The 11220-nt window shown below is 36.7% G+C and overlaps 2 protein-coding genes across 3 annotated transcripts; one reads left to right on the plus strand and one right to left on the minus strand.

Moving 5' to 3' along the window:
- Positions 1-654: 654 nt before the first annotated feature.
- LOC110710481 (YTH domain-containing family protein 2-like) lies at positions 655-6293 on the minus strand. Of its 2 annotated transcripts, none has more exons than XM_021888793.1 (9): positions 5855-6293; positions 4643-4680; positions 4361-4538; positions 4095-4168; positions 3753-3996; positions 3473-3654; positions 2617-3165; positions 1802-2014; positions 655-1474 (listed from the first exon to the last, which is right to left on the minus strand). In XM_021888793.1, the coding sequence occupies exons 2-9, from the start codon at positions 4652-4654 to the stop codon at positions 1187-1189; spliced, it is 1740 nt and encodes a 579-aa protein (XP_021744485.1). In that variant the 5' UTR covers positions 4655-4680; positions 5855-6293; the 3' UTR covers positions 655-1186. The 2 variants fall into 2 exon arrangements, with proteins under 2 accessions (XP_021744485.1, XP_021744484.1); XM_021888792.1 differs by having other exon boundaries at positions 4643-4754.
- Positions 6294-9094: 2801 nt separating this feature from the next.
- On the plus strand, positions 9095-9712 carry LOC110710247. The gene is made up of 2 exons (XM_021888520.1): positions 9095-9452; positions 9537-9712. The coding sequence occupies exons 1-2, from the start codon at positions 9132-9134 to the stop codon at positions 9675-9677; spliced, it is 462 nt and encodes a 153-aa protein (XP_021744212.1). The 5' UTR covers positions 9095-9131; the 3' UTR covers positions 9678-9712.
- Positions 9713-11220: the final 1508 nt, after the last annotated feature.

Consider the following 11220-nt stretch of genomic DNA (forward strand, 5'->3'; position numbering starts at 1 on the left):
CGATGTTGATCAATCAAGCAGTCATGTTAACTGTTTTTAGATATCAGTAGGCGTGTCAAGTCATCCGGTGGTCATCTGATAATTTGGTGGTTGGTGACATCAAGTTTCTAAAGAGAGGCCTAAGGTTTCAACAAGGACGATAACTCAAATGTACTGATTTTATTGTAAGATAAACAGACGGTCAATTTAAGGGTAATTTTAACAATTTTTATGATAACATCTAATTTTTATAAGTTTTATTGTATTTTAATGTGTAATTTTTAAAAACACATGCTTTGAAGGTTAATATGATTAATCTAATACATTATACCCCGTTAAAAAAATAAAAAAAATCTAATACATTAAAAATATTTATTTTAGGGTAAAATTTTTGTTATAAAAATGATAACTTTTGTATATAAAAGGGTAGCTTTAAATATTTATGCTGCACAAAACTAACAAAGTATACCGTGTGTATGAAGTTGAAAATTTCTGATTTATATATTCTGTACTTGTCTATAACAGCATAAAGAAAATTTTAGAAACTAATAAATAAGAGTGGTTTAAATGATCCGCTATAAAAGATACTGCAAATATATTAAAGTCACAACATGCTGAAAATTACTGCAAATAAAAATAAAACTAAAAAAATCTTACTAATACAAAGATGTACTATGAAGTATAAACCATTCAATGCTCTTGCAGAAATGTTTTATTAATTTGACTCCCAAAAAAAATACTGGGCAATTACATAAATTCTTAAAGTAACTCACTATTAAAGGGAAATGTTGACCTAAGCTGTGAAATCCACTTAGTAGAAAGAGTAACAGAATGAAAATTATATTTTAAAGAAAAGGGGGGAAACAAAATCGAAACAGCTTTTTTTTTTAGTATGGGACTAAAATTACACCTTGAAAAAGAGCCAGGCATGTCGTACAACACTCCTGCCACAACCACAGCAGATACCTGAACAGCCTGGCTCATGTACATTCAATATGAAAGGATTTAAAAGTCAAAAAGATGGGAGGAAAGAGGTGAAAAAAAGGAAGTAACGAAAGGAATCCAGCATGAGGAATCCATGTCTCCCAGACAATGACGAAAAGGATCTTTTAACCTTTCTGAGAAGAAGACATTTCGGGGTATAACATGAAAAAGGGCCTAAAATCAGTATTCAGAGAACATGACAGGTGCTGATGCGCACAACTAACTACACCTTACTGCTTTGCTGGATGCTGCCGCTCTTCTCAGTTGTCACTACATCTTTACAATTCTCATCTAAATGGAGAGCTTGATCTAATTTGTCAGATATATTATTCAAAACCACATCAGGAAGAGATTCAGAAACACTGGGCTTCAATTTAACTTGCTGTCGATTCTTCCTTTCCTGCAATACCTTCTCCCGTTCATCATAAAATTCAAAATCATCAAGAATGGATGTTTGGGCATCATATTCCTTGAAAATTTTCAGCATCTCAATGCCTTGTTCAAGTTTCACCTACAAAATAATAAAACATGCAGGAAAAGTCAACAATTGTATGCAACAACCTAGTACAGATCATGATGTAAACAAGAGCGCTGTGGGAACAAGAAGCCAACAATGGCAGAAGTCTAATTCAGCAAATACTTGAAGGAAACTAAAAAATACAGGATGTAAAAACAAAGCAGCTTTTAAAACCACATTAAGCAATGCTCTCCTTCACCCCCATACTCCCAAAATCAGTTGATTCAGTTCCTCCCATTCCAAAGAACACATATAAAAAGGCCTTGCAAGAAAAGAAATGGGAACAAAACATATACAAGTATTGATGAATAAAAGTAATACCTCCTGAGAGTCTCGGCTATGTGTAACAGGCTTGTTATCATTATTTTCTAGCAAAATGTGCCGAAATTTGCTATTAGGTATGTCCTTAATTATATGCCAACGAACTGCAAACTGCCCAGTCCATCTATCTTGCTGCCAGTAATCTGCATTTTTCTCGAAATCCACTTGTCCGTTCATTTCTGCTACTCCACAAAATTGGCTACTGGCATTAACCTATACAAAAAACATTAAAGAATCTTCAGCTCCAGTAAATTGCATGAGATACAATAGCTTAAACACATAATAAGAACGATGGCATACATGTTGCCATTGTTTATCATTCTATCAAGAAAAAAACAAGAAGACACAATGATGCAGCCATTAAAACAAGTAGGTAAGTGTATCCAACTCAACATAGCAGTGGACAAAAAAAAAAAAAAAAAAAAAAAGCACTTAATGAAACATTCCACACGCACGTCTTCAATATTACAATACTATAGCAATCAAATTACATATTACTACCCAATTACGATTGCGTCTGAACCAGCATTGATATTACATCCGTCAATGAACATTGGGAACACACATTCCTCGTGCAACATAAGGTACACACCACCGAAATACACAAAACCCTTAGAATATCAATTACCGAGGCACTGGAAGTTAAAATATCAGCGGGCCAAAGGGAAAGACTGTACAACCAAGAAGATCATTTGGACAAGTCTAAAAAATGAAAAGCATGTCTTATTTAAGCATCTCCAATCCCTGTCACACAGCAGAAATTAAAATATTAACAGAGCTCAAAAGGCATTTACTAATCGTCAAGGAAAACCTACCGAAAACAAAAGGAAAATAGGACAGTTGCTTTTCTCCTTTGCTTCCTGATAAGCAGCGTCTAACTTTCTATTGCCATGAGGCGTACTTGCCCAAACTCCATATTTAATGCTTCTATGGATATTGTCTTCACTAAAAGACTTAATTATAAAGAATTTTGCATTCTCATACTCTGTTGGAAAATCTGCACTATTGTAAGAAGCGAGATTCACTCCAGAAGCAGAAGCACCACTATCAGCAATGCCAGCCAATGAGTTATTTTCTGGAGCAGCATCAGCACCAGGCAATGAGCCATTTCCAGCAGTCCCCTTTCCTTTTCCCTTTGATGCCCTTGGTCCTCTATTGCGATCACCTGAGATAGCAAACATTGAATCCTGCTCCCTTTGATTCCGTGCCTTCTCAAAGCTATAACGATTCCGATTACTAAATCCTGATTGAGAGTTAGGTATGGCACTGTAATTTGAGTTCTGAAACGAACCATCATAGTGATATGGTCCACCAACATAATCTGATACCAATCCATAGCCAGGATATGGTCTCTGTTGAGCCATCTGCATTTAATAGGTAAGCAATGAGGAGGAAAGTTAATATGAATGGCTATCAACACTCAGCAAGCCAAGTATTTCTTAGATTAAAAGCAACAAAATAAGTATCATTAAAGAATAAAAATAAAAACTAAACCTGTGTTTTTTACCAAACATGATAACCCCAGAGTTATTTTTATTACCAAAGAGACAATTCTAGAGTTAATAAGCAACTACTGACATAACTAAATGTAACATAATAAGCACCTGACCTAGGTTTTAATTTTCCCGGTAGAGACAACAAAAAGTAATATTAAAAAAGAAGGCCTCCAACCTGTCCAACTGTAGGGTCAAACGAGCCAAGAGTAGCAACTGGCTGAGAGTACGCAGTTGAATTCAAGGTTCTCCAACCAACATCTGTGGAATTTGAAGGACTTGACAAAGGTTCACCAGATCCAAACATCCCATGCAAGTTGTAATAACCATGGTTATGCAGAGCATTCATGGACATGTGTCCTGTGAAAGAAAAAAATAAAATACAGCTATCAACACAAACAAATTCCTTTTTTATGTGACAAAACAAGCGGCTAGCAATAAGACCATTATGACAGTACCTTTTTGATTAACCATCTCAGCATGAGAAACTGGGATTGGTGCTGACATATGCGGCATCGAGCTGCCAACTTGCTGGGGATAATATTGTGGAGAAACAGGAATTTGTTGTGGTGAATAAAGCTGATTATCAACCATTATCTGAGGCACAGGCGTACTGGCAGGTGAGTACTGTCCATATGCCATCTGGGAATTGAAGCCATAAGGAGAGTGCAATCCAAGAGATGAATTATCACCATAAATGACCTGAGCAAGATGGAAAGGAAACGGCATGGAATACAGTCAAATCAAGTTTATTCTAGATGTAAGCACAAGAAGGAAATAGATCAACAATCAAGCCTCACCGGAGGTACAACATGCAAGCCCTCACCAGCATACTGCGTATATCCACTCCAACTGCCAGCACCACTGTCATATCCTGAATGAAAGCAAAAGTTAATGTGCATGTCTTATCAAAAAAAAAAAAAAAATCCCACCTGACACAAGTGAGTCTTCAAGAGCTCTTCGCAGTTAAAGCAAAACAAAACTCACTAAGCCAAATGTTATTGGCCCATAATGAACTATTGCAATAACAAACAGTTAGCACAGGAAAAGAAAATGAATAACTAACCTCCATAAAAGTAAGTTTGTTCAAGAGATCCATAGTTGTTTGGTGGGTAGCTTGTATTATTATCTACAGCAGCATCTGAAGCCCTTGGAGGATCACTGGCATTTCTTGAAGGCCCTGTGATGGCTGCATCCGCAGAAGGATTGGTAGAAACGTTCCTTTCATCTTTGGGCGAAAGTGGCTGATAATAGATTACAAAATGAAGTGCTAAAGGGATATAGTTACCTAACAAATAAAAAAAAAAAACTAACTTTAAACAAAATAAAATTAATAAAAAATTGCTACCTGATTCATCATGTTGTCTTCTTCAAAAAGCTTATCTCCTGCAGTACAATGGTGATTACTTTAAAAAATCATCAAGAAGATATGATCACAGATTCACAGCACAGTTTATTTCCTGCAGAATAACAATGACTAAATTCAGAACAGTGTAAATTTTTTTTAAAAAAATGTGGAACATGAGTACATGACACAGTAAATCCCGATATATAAAAACAGAAATTAATTATAGTGTAGGGAAAATGTTACTGTAAGCAATCTTTTAATGTGTTTGGCACAATCAAGCAAATCAAACTCAAAATCAAAAAGCTGTCTTTTCTATGCATCTTGTTATTTTAAAGACAAACTCATCATTAATATCAGCTTTAAATTGGAAAGAAACATTGACCGGGAAGAGAGGGGAAACATAAGTGCAATTCAAAACATCCAACAACAGGACTTGCAAAGCATGCTCTATGAGGGAAAAAAATCAGCAAAACTTTTGTGCTAACAAATCTCAATAATTCCAAGTTCATTTAAAATGAAAGACATATCCTTATTTTATGTTTAAGTAACTAACTAACCAAACCCTCAAATCATGTCAAACTACATTTTTCGATACAACTTCAAAAAATCATTATATTGTCCACAGTTGACTCTTGATGAAACATTATCAACTGTAAAGCATCCCTACGACCCTACTTATCCTATTCAATAAACCCTTAAAATTTCACAGAAATAATACATCAAGCAGACTATACCACATTCATAGAAAGAACTTTGAGTTTGTATTACAATATATAGCTCAATGTCGGAGATATAAATCCACGATTCCGAGTTTGTATTACAATAAATAGCTTCAATGCAGTCCATACTACAGCAGACAGCAAATTAATAATACTGAGCTATATATCGAAAACTCCCGATATCTCACCGTCCAATGAACTCACAAAATCACAAATTTCTTAATTATTAAAACCAATTATCCCACATTTTCCAAATCAATGAAACAGTAACCCACAGAAAATTTCATTAATTCTTCTCACAGACCCAAATCATATTCAAATTTACAATTTCAAAACAAGCTCACAGATTTGAGATCAAATCAATTCGAAATTTCAACAATTCAATTCAACCTCAACAAACACACCACAAACAATAATTATCCCAATCCAAAACCTCTCAATAACAAGAAATCAAATCAAATAACAAATATTAGGGTTTATAATGAAACTTTACCTTATGCTGAGATTTGCATCCGCCATCAAGTCGTTACAAACAAAGCCGTACAATGAAGCGCGAAACCCACAAATCCAAAAAAAAAAAAAAAACCTCGAAAAACTCCAAAGATCAAAAAATTCACAAAAAAACACGAATTATACAAAATCAAACCCCTAATATTTTGGATCAGAAAAAAAATCGTCCCTTTTTCCAGCAAAGCAAAATTGAATCTCGACAAAGATTAAGAATTGAATGAAAGAGGAGAGAGAAGAGGGATATGAAATCGAAATCAGGGTTTAAACCGGAAAAAATAGACGTTGACGATGATCGGCGAAAATTTTGGGTAGAGCAAAATGTGAATGTTTGGTTGTTTTGTTGGAGTCTACTACTTTGTTACGAAGTAATTGTAGCAAGTAGAGAGAGAAACAGGAGAAAAGTAGAGAGAGAAAATAAGAGAGATATCAACTGTATTTTTACGGTTTTTTTTAAGAAAAACAAGTGAACTGTTAAACATCGCCCGCAAATTCCTACATAAAGCCCACAAAATAAGAGTGAAATGACACTTTTGCCCTCAAACTAAAAAACACAATTTCTCTCTCTACTCTCTACTTCCACTTTCTCTCTCTAAATTATTTCCAGAGCTATGTCGAGGCGGCCCGGCAAGGAAGTGGCGGCACCGGCGGTGGGCGGAAGGCGGTTTGCCGGCCAGAAGGTAATTTTTTAAATTTTTGTAATTTTTTTTAAAAAAAAAAACCTCCGGCGACGGTGGGGCGCCAAGGCGAGACGCCACCACCACGGAGGAAGCGCCTAGGCAAGACGCCCGTATGGTGGTGACGGCGCCTAGCCCAGACGCCACTACCACGGCGGCGGCGCATAGGCTAGGCGCCACAGCCGTGGTAGTGGCGTCTGGGCTAGGCGCCGCTACCACCGTACGGGCGTCTTGCCTAGGCGCCTCCTTCTCTTTTTTTTTTAAAATTTTTTTTTTGTTTTTTTTTAATTTTAAATTTTATTTTCGAATTTTTTTTTTTTTTTAAAATTTGTTTTTCTTTTTTTTAAATTGTATGTTCCCTTTTTTTTTTATCTTTTTTTTTATAAATTTTGTTTTTTTATTTGTTTTAATTTTATGTTCTATTTTTTTTTAAAAAAAAAGATTGTTTCTGGTTTTAATTTTTAATTTTATGTTCCTATGTATTTTTTATTTTTTTTTTTGAATTATATTTTTGTATGTAAAAAAATTATAAGTTCCCTTTTTTTTTTATAAATTTTCTTTAAAATTTTGATGTTCTTCTTTTTTTAAGTTTTTGCAATTTTAAATTTTTTAAGTTTTGTTAGTTTTTTGTTTTTGGTTTTTTCTTTGCATTTTTGATTTTTTGTTTTTGTTTATGTTTTTCATTTTTTAGTTTGTTGTTTATATTTTTTGTTTTTGGTTATATATTTTGTTTTTGGTATATTGTTTTGTTCATATTTATATTTTTTTATGTTTATATTTATATTTTTTATGTTTTTATTTATATTGTGTTGTTTATATTTTTATTTTTTATGTTTATAATTTTATTTCCGTTACTTGTTTATTTGCTTTTGTGTTTATTTTCGTCCTTTTTTGTATTTATATTTTTTGTTTTTGGTAATATTTTTTGTTTTTGTTTTTGTTTATGTTTGTTTTTTTTTTGTTTGTAGTTTATATTTTTTGTTTTTGGTATATGTTTATGTTTATATTTCTTATGTTTATATGTATATTGTCTTGTATATATTTATATTTTTTATGTTTATAATTTTATTTCCGTGACTTGTTTATTTGCTTTTGTGTTTATTTTCGACTTTTTTTAATTTGTTTTCGTTATTATGTTTCGTTATTTACTTGGAGTTAGGCATCGCAATTTGGACCTGGTGCGGGGAAGAGTATTGACGTCGTGAGGAGTACGATCTACTCAATGGAGAGCTCGGGGCCCAGACACGTTAGATCCCGTGGTATTTCGGCCTCGGCCCGCAGAGAACGGGTGCACTGTTCTGCGGACGATCAAGATGATGATGATGATGATGAGGAGGAGGAGGAGGAGGTCGAGGAGGAGGAGGTCGAGGACGAGGATGATGCAGATGAGGATGTCGACGATCAGAGTGGACCATATGATGATTACGGTCCATTCAGTCAGAGGCTTGATGATACGTATGAGACGCATAGGGTAGATGTGCGTAAGGGTCGAGATGGTAGGTTTGTTAGTAGATCTGGCACATCATCTGCGTCCACTGTGTCTGCGGGTAGCAGAAAACGGTCGAGGGCCGTTAATGATTCTTGGATGGTGAGGGGTGAGGTGGCCGGGGGACCTATAGACGGGAGTGTGATTCCTAGCTTTTTAGGACACATCGCTACCCGTATTTGGGAGGACCAGGAGAGGGCTTTGGATACAGGCATTTTGAAATGCCAAACCCGGGAAAAGACTTGTAGGTTTTTGTGTAGCTGGGCTGATGCTTGGCCGGAGGAGAGCGAGATGGTCGGGCGATTGAGGGGCACTAGAGTGAGTCACCTTCCTGCCACCATGCACGACATGATTGACTGGACGCTGATCACGGCTTTCGTTGAGCGATGGCAGCCGGATACGAACTCGTTCCACCTTCCGTTCGGTGAGATGACGATCATGTTGCATGACGTCGAGGCCATCCTTGGGATTCCCGTGGAGGGAAACCGAGCATTTGTCGTCACTGATGCGGATCAGGCAGATTTACTAGCGGAGCTGTTGGCGGTGGATAGGGCTGCGCTGTACACATCGGCACTTGGTGTGTGGGATCACGGCGGCGTTAAGATCGCAGCCGTCTTGCAGCGATGTTTGCACCCTACGGCACGTAGGACGCAGGACACACAGCTGGCTGCATATGTTTTTCTTCTTCTCGGGTGTACCTTGTTTCCGGATAAGAGCGGGAACAAGCTCAGGCCACGCGACATAGTTGACGCGTGTGAGCCCGACAGAGTAGGCCAGTTTTCTTGGGGGTCGGCTACGCTGGCGTATCTGTATCGCCAGTTAGGATTCTCGAGCCGGGCTGATGCAGCAGGTATCACTGGATGTCTGACGTTGTTACAGACCTGGATATACGAGTATTTTCCTGCGTTTCGACCACACCGCGACCCGGTTCCCATTAAATTATTTCTACTTTTACAATCTGATGCTTTATTTTATGACTGTTACTGATTTTAAATAATGTGCAGGTGAACTGGATGCCTTTCGGCCAGAACCCTAGTAATAGGGTACCCAGGACCCTCTACACCGGACTGATTCAGTATCGCGAGATCGTAGAGGCGTACATGCCGCAGCGCTGTCTTCGCCAGCTTGGATTTGTCCAAGTTGTCCCACCTCCACCGGCATGGCCCAGTAAGGCGGTACGATCTGCGTCGTCGAAGGAGTACGTCGTCCAATGGCCGGCAAACATGATATCCATGTGGGAGCAGTTTCCGATGGTTGCCCGCCTATGGACGGCGGAGCTGCAGCGGCCGCCAAGTGGGGTGACTGCCATGTGTGACCAGCACTACATGGAATGGTACATCCGGCACTCGCACCCGAGGTTGATCAAAGACATCGACGACGCAGATGATGACGATGTGCCACCTGCCACTGCCTCTTATGCGGTACGTCTCATCTTTTATTTGTTGTTCTCTTATTTTAATATATATATGTATAATACGTCGTTTCATGTTTTTTGTTTTGTGTAGTGGATGGGCAAGATTATGCAGTTGGGACACCGACTTTTTGAGGAAAGGGACTGCATGACGAGTGCATCAGGCAGAGCTGTTATTGACGATCTGGAACGGACTCTTGAGCAGTGGCAGTGGGCGTCACAGAGGGATTACTGATATTTGAAATTAGACATTATCTTTTTAGTTTGTAATATTTGAAATTATTGTTCTTAGTTTTTAAAATTCAATATTATCTTTTTAGTTTGTAATATTGTGAAATTATTGTTGTTAGTTTTTAAAATGAAACATTATCTTTTAAAAATGAACACATAGAAATGACATAGTATTGACAATACAAGGCCTCATAGTAAAAGGTAGGTGTACATCAACAAAAACTACATGGCAATTAAATTGTTCCACTGTTGCACGCGAGCATGGTACAAAGCATCCCAACCCTCCACGCTTGCTCTACGAATTTCATACCACTTCGGTATGATATGTGGGACCGGAAAATCGGGTGACATGTCTAATCGGATAAAATGTCTGTATGACGGCCCAAGAAATCCAATAGCAACGTCCCTTACCGGTCTGGTGACGGTCTCGCGCGAACACCAGGGCAGAACCGTTGTACATGGATAATAGGCTCGACTATGTAAACCAAGGCCGAAATGCATGACTGCACACTTGTAGATGTTTGCAACGGCAAAGAGATCAAGTGGCGCATCGAACCAATGATTTTGATCGCAAGGTCCCCCTCCCCACCGATGCCCCACTTTGTATGCTATCAGCTCATGGTTGTGATATCCCCATTTGCCGTAACCCTTCACTTCCCAACCGTCACGCCTTTGATGTTGTCGAACCTTAACTCGGAACTGACACCCACAACCTTTCCGCTTTGAGTCAAACCGAATCGCTTTACTGAAATCTCGTTCTTCTCTTTTGCGATAACGGTCGCATCTCAAAATGCGATCCATTCTACCATCCCGTTGAGATTTATGAGTTGCTACTACTAAACAAAAGCCTGATCTAATTGCAACCTGTTTTGCCCAATCAATCGCTTGTTGAGCATCTTCGAACAGGCCATCATGTACAAAAATCCCACTGTAATCATTTTCGTCTCCACCATAATCCTGTAACAATAACATATAACGTATAAATATAATTACATTAAGATTAAATTAATACACTTAACACAAAATTATCACAAACGCAATTTCTAAATTTTAAATTTCTAAATATCATTTTTATATTTAACGCATAATACATTTAAAAAACAAAATAATAACACACATTTCATTTCAAATTTATCAAACATAAATAAACAAACAAAAAAAACCATAATAAAAAAAAATAAACAAATACAAAACAAAATAAAACAAAATAAAACAAAATAAAACAAAAACAAACACAAAATAAAAGATGCATTAAAAAAACTTAATTAAAAAAAAAAATTAATTCCCTCCAAAAAAAATTAAAACGAAATAAAACAACACAAGCAAACAAAAACAAAAAAATTCCAAAAAAAAAACAAAACAAAATAAAACACCACAAGCAAAAAAAAATCAAAAACAAATCAAAACAAATAAACAAAAAAAACAAAACAAATCAAAAAAAAAAAACAAAAACAAAACAAAACCAAACAAAAAAAAAACAAACAAACAAATCAAAAAAAAAACAAAAACAAAACAAACAAACAAAAAAAAAACAAACAAACAAATAA

This window comes from Chenopodium quinoa, unplaced genomic scaffold, assembly GCF_001683475.1.
Source record: "Chenopodium quinoa cultivar QQ74 unplaced genomic scaffold, ASM168347v1, whole genome shotgun sequence".
In the NCBI taxonomy this organism is placed as follows: domain Eukaryota; kingdom Viridiplantae; phylum Streptophyta; class Magnoliopsida; order Caryophyllales; family Amaranthaceae; genus Chenopodium; species Chenopodium quinoa.

Coding starts and splice junctions, on each gene's coding strand:
- LOC110710247 (XM_021888520.1), top strand. CDS start 9,132: ATGCCGCAGCGCTGTCTTCGCCAGCTTGGATTTGTCCAAGTTGTCCCA. Junction 9,453..9,536: donor CTGCCACTGCCTCTTATGCG/GTACGTCTCATC, acceptor TGTTTTGTGTAG/TGGATGGGCAAGATTATGCA.
- LOC110710481 (XM_021888793.1), bottom strand. Junction 3,997..4,094: donor GCTTGCATGTTGTACCTCCG/GTGAGGCTTGAT, acceptor CATCTTGCTCAG/GTCATTTATGGTGATAATTC. Junction 3,166..3,472: donor TTGACCCTACAGTTGGACAG/GTTGGAGGCCTT, acceptor TATTAAATGCAG/ATGGCTCAACAGAGACCATA.